The 3615-nt window shown below is 42.5% G+C and overlaps 1 protein-coding gene across 6 annotated transcripts in view; it reads right to left on the bottom strand.

Annotated features, from left to right (window-relative positions):
* Positions 1–2696: 2696 nt before the first annotated feature.
* The window catches only part of CUNH3orf62 (chromosome unknown C3orf62 homolog), an 18416-nt gene continuing 17497 nt past the window's right edge, over positions 2697–3615 (bottom strand). For all 6 annotated transcript variants that reach the window (XM_069095724.1, XM_069095726.1, XM_069095722.1 and 3 more), the window contains one exon: positions 2697–3050. Coding sequence is in view for 1 of the 6 variants with exons in the window: in XM_069095728.1 (XP_068951829.1) it covers positions 3002–3050 (49 nt within the window). In the remaining 5 variants the exon portion in view is untranslated. The remainder of the gene's footprint in view (positions 3051–3615) is intronic.

Here is a 3615-nt window from a genome sequence, read left to right as displayed (position 1 = left end):
GGAGGGTATATGAGCATATGAATACATAGGTGAATGTGTGTATATATATGTATAGGCATACATAGATAGAGGGCACATGACCAATTTAATAGGAAGGGATGATACTTAAAAGGTGAAATTAAGAGGTGAGAGAGGAATATAATGAGAGGAGATGAGGAGAGACAGAATGGGATAACCTATCTCATATAGAAGAGGCAAGGGAAAATGGTTATAATGGAGGGGAAGAACAGGAAGGCAAAAGGGAATGGATCAACCTTATTCTCATTGAATTTAGCTTAGGGAGGGAATGACATACACACTAAATAAGGTATCTCACCCAGCAGGAGAATAGGGGGGAAGGGAATGAGAGGGGGGATGATGGAAGGGAGGACAGGCTGGGGGGAAGGGAAGTTGGAAGCACCCACTTCTGAAAAGGGACAGGATCAAAGTAGAGAATAGAACAAGTGGGAGGTGGGATAGGAAGGAGGGAAATATAGTCAGTCTTTTACAATATATCCATTATGGAAATGTTTTGCATAGCTACACATGTACAACCTATATCGAATTGTTTATCTTCCTAGTAAGGGTGGGTGACAAGGGAGGAAGGGAATGAATCTGGAACTCAAAGCTTTAAAATCAAATGTTTAAAAATGTGGTGGGCTGCTCAGTGTCCAGCACTTAGCATGATCTGGAGACATGAATAAGAAATGACCAGGCCATGTGGGTAGTTCAAGGAAGAACCATGAACTCCATTTATTGATTCTCAGGACAAGATTTTTATAGAGCAATGAGACAAAGGAAGGGGACTCAAGTATTCTTATCTTAGTCTGTCATATCCTGGAAGTAGCATGGCAGTAAGGCCTTTTGTTCTCTAGGTGCCAGAAAGTCTTAGGAAAAGTCAGTTAACTCCTTTCATATGTGGTCACATTACAAAGGATGCTCTGGAGAGCTGGCTTCAAGGCTGGAAACCAAAGCCACATTATCAAGTACATCTGCATAGGAACTGACCACCTAAGAATTCAAATATTTTGGTTTTGAACAACTAAAGTCTTGGGGCTGAGCCTGTAGGTCTCAGAAGTCAAACAACATCCTTTTAAGTGTAACCCATATCAAAAGAACTCAGGAGCTAACTTGACAGTAAGTCTCAAAGAGGTCTTTGATATTCGGGTCCACTGATAACAAGGTAATTATCTGAGTCCTGGATCAAGCTTCTTTGGCTTCCCACATTATATATATATATACTATTGTTAATATTATTTTACATGTAACTAGGAAATAAGATATACAGGCACTGGGGCATAGAGATCCACTGTGCCCTACTGGAAAGTCGGAGGGGGTATGGGAGAAGATATGGGAGAGAGAAGATTGGAGGAGGGGATATCCAATGGGATCACTATTTTGGGGTGGTGGGTAGGGGAAAATGGGGAGAAAATTTGTAACTCAAAATATTGCAGAAATGAATGATGTTAACTAGAAATGAATAAAGCATTTGATAAAAAAAAAAAAGATGCTCAGGGGCGGCCAGGTGGCTCAGCGAGTAAGAGCACCGGCTCCAGTGTCGGGATGGCCTGGGGATCAAATCCAGGCTCAGATACTTAGCACCCACCCAGAAACAACTAGCCGTGTAACCTTAACCCTGATTGCTTAAAAAAAAAAAAGATGCTCACTTTCATGGAAACTGGGAAAAATTACCAATGAATATGTCCTATCCTCCCATCCCCCTTCACCAGTCATTTGGGAGACAGCCACATTCCCTGGGAATCAAAACAGAAGAGTTCACTGTACCCACTCATCAAGGTGCTAGAGCACATCTTCCTCCATTGCAAGGTGCAGTAGGTCTTCAGACAAAACTCCATCTTATAACATCAAGTTGATCAGGGATTCCCTGATCAATTCCCTTTACATAAGAAATATGAAGCAGCCTACTTAGCACCACCACACATCTTTTCACTCACCTTAGATTTGAGAGGGAAGGGGAAGGGATTGAGCACTGAAACATCTGAGTCTTTCCCTGGTCACACCCCAGGACCTTGTGTACTTAGAGCCCCATCACAGGAAGCAGGAACCTGACTCCTTGCCAGAGCCCTGCTCTTTGGAGGGTTGGGTGTGGAATTGACAAATTGCAGTTTCAAAATCCCCCATGTATTCCTCAAACCAACTCACTTCTATTTTGATTTTCAAACCTAAATTATATTTCAGTGTTTCCACAGAAACAAGTCTCTGATTGTCTGGCATGCCAGAAATTGTGTGTGGGGGTGTGGAATGATCAAATGACATAAAACCATTTACAGAGTTTATCAGATATTACTGATGCTGACAGTTTTACGTTTCAGGAACTTAACAAAGTCCTAATGTCTCAGGTCCCTTAAAAAATGAAGAGATTTTCAGACACATTGTTCCAATTCCACATCCTCTGAGGCTGCTTGTTCAGATTTAACAAGTTGGCATCACAGACTTACCTTGGAGGGAAACTGTTGCTGGGTCATCATAGAGGCTGGGGTTGGAGGGGCATCCTGGGTGACTGCAGCCACTCCCTGCCCTATACCTCTGTATCCATATGCATTTTGGACTAGGTTCAGTCCTAGGGAAATCTGGCCTCTAGTAAGAGGAATCAGGCTGTCTTCACCCCAAAAACTTTGGGGATGATTTTACTTATGGCTCACATCTAGGGCTTCCCCCCAAAAAAGGGGGAGTAAAAAGACACTCAAAATGCAATATGAATCAAGTATGAGACAGGCAATTTATTCTCATGCCAAATAGGAATGTTAAAAAGTACATTCACAAGCATGCATTGACAGAATGAGATTTAGGTATTTACAGCTACTATCATTATCCACTGGTGGGTTGATCTTAAACCTCCTCAGCACTTAAACAGTTGGAGGATGACTGATCAGGTAATTTACATTTCACCTCTACATTGCATTGTCTAACCCACTCCCAATACATGTCTGCAGGGGGTTAAAAGATAATCCTCTGGTTTCAGAGGCACACTTCCATCTCAAGTCTGTTGCCTCATCACCTCTCAGGAAAGGAAACAGGAAAGAAGACAAGGCAGCCAGGGCGATTTACACCTGGGAAAGAAGAGGGCCAGGGAGTTATTTCTCCTATCGGTACATCCACTGAGCAATCAGGTCTTAATAGCTATTAGAAAGTATTTTAAGATTTACAAAGTACTTTACATTTGATCCCCTCATCAACAACCCCTCCCCCCAAGGTAGGTGTTATTATTATCCTCATTTTACAGATGAGGAAGCTAAAGCTAAGAAAGCCTAACTAAAGCTAACTAAAGCCACTTGCCCAAGGTAACATAGCTAGTAAGTGTCTGAAGCAGGATTTGAATTCAGGTCTTCACTCAAAGTCTAGCACTCTATCCTCAAACTGTGCCATTTAGCTTCCCCTTCTAGCTCCACAGCTAATAAGGGACTTCATCATCTCCCAATGCAGTCACCTAGCAATGATTCATACACAGCCAGTAGCACTCCCACCCTCCACACTTCCAATTATTTGCCTGGAACAAGAAATGGAGACTCTGGGAATACTTTATGGGTAGATTGGCCCTGCTACACTTAAAAAACCCTTTCTCGATTCTACCATCCCCCAAGCCCAGCATCACTCCTCCATTCCACAAGGACTTTT

The sequence above is a fragment of the Petaurus breviceps genome, unplaced genomic scaffold, assembly GCF_028583685.1.
Source record: "Petaurus breviceps papuanus isolate PSGF00001 unplaced genomic scaffold, PetGlider_PUasm1.0 227, whole genome shotgun sequence".
NCBI lineage: Eukaryota > Metazoa > Chordata > Mammalia > Diprotodontia > Petauridae > Petaurus > Petaurus breviceps.
Note: the sequence above shows the minus strand (reverse complement) of the source record. Positions and strands in the feature narration are given on the sequence as shown.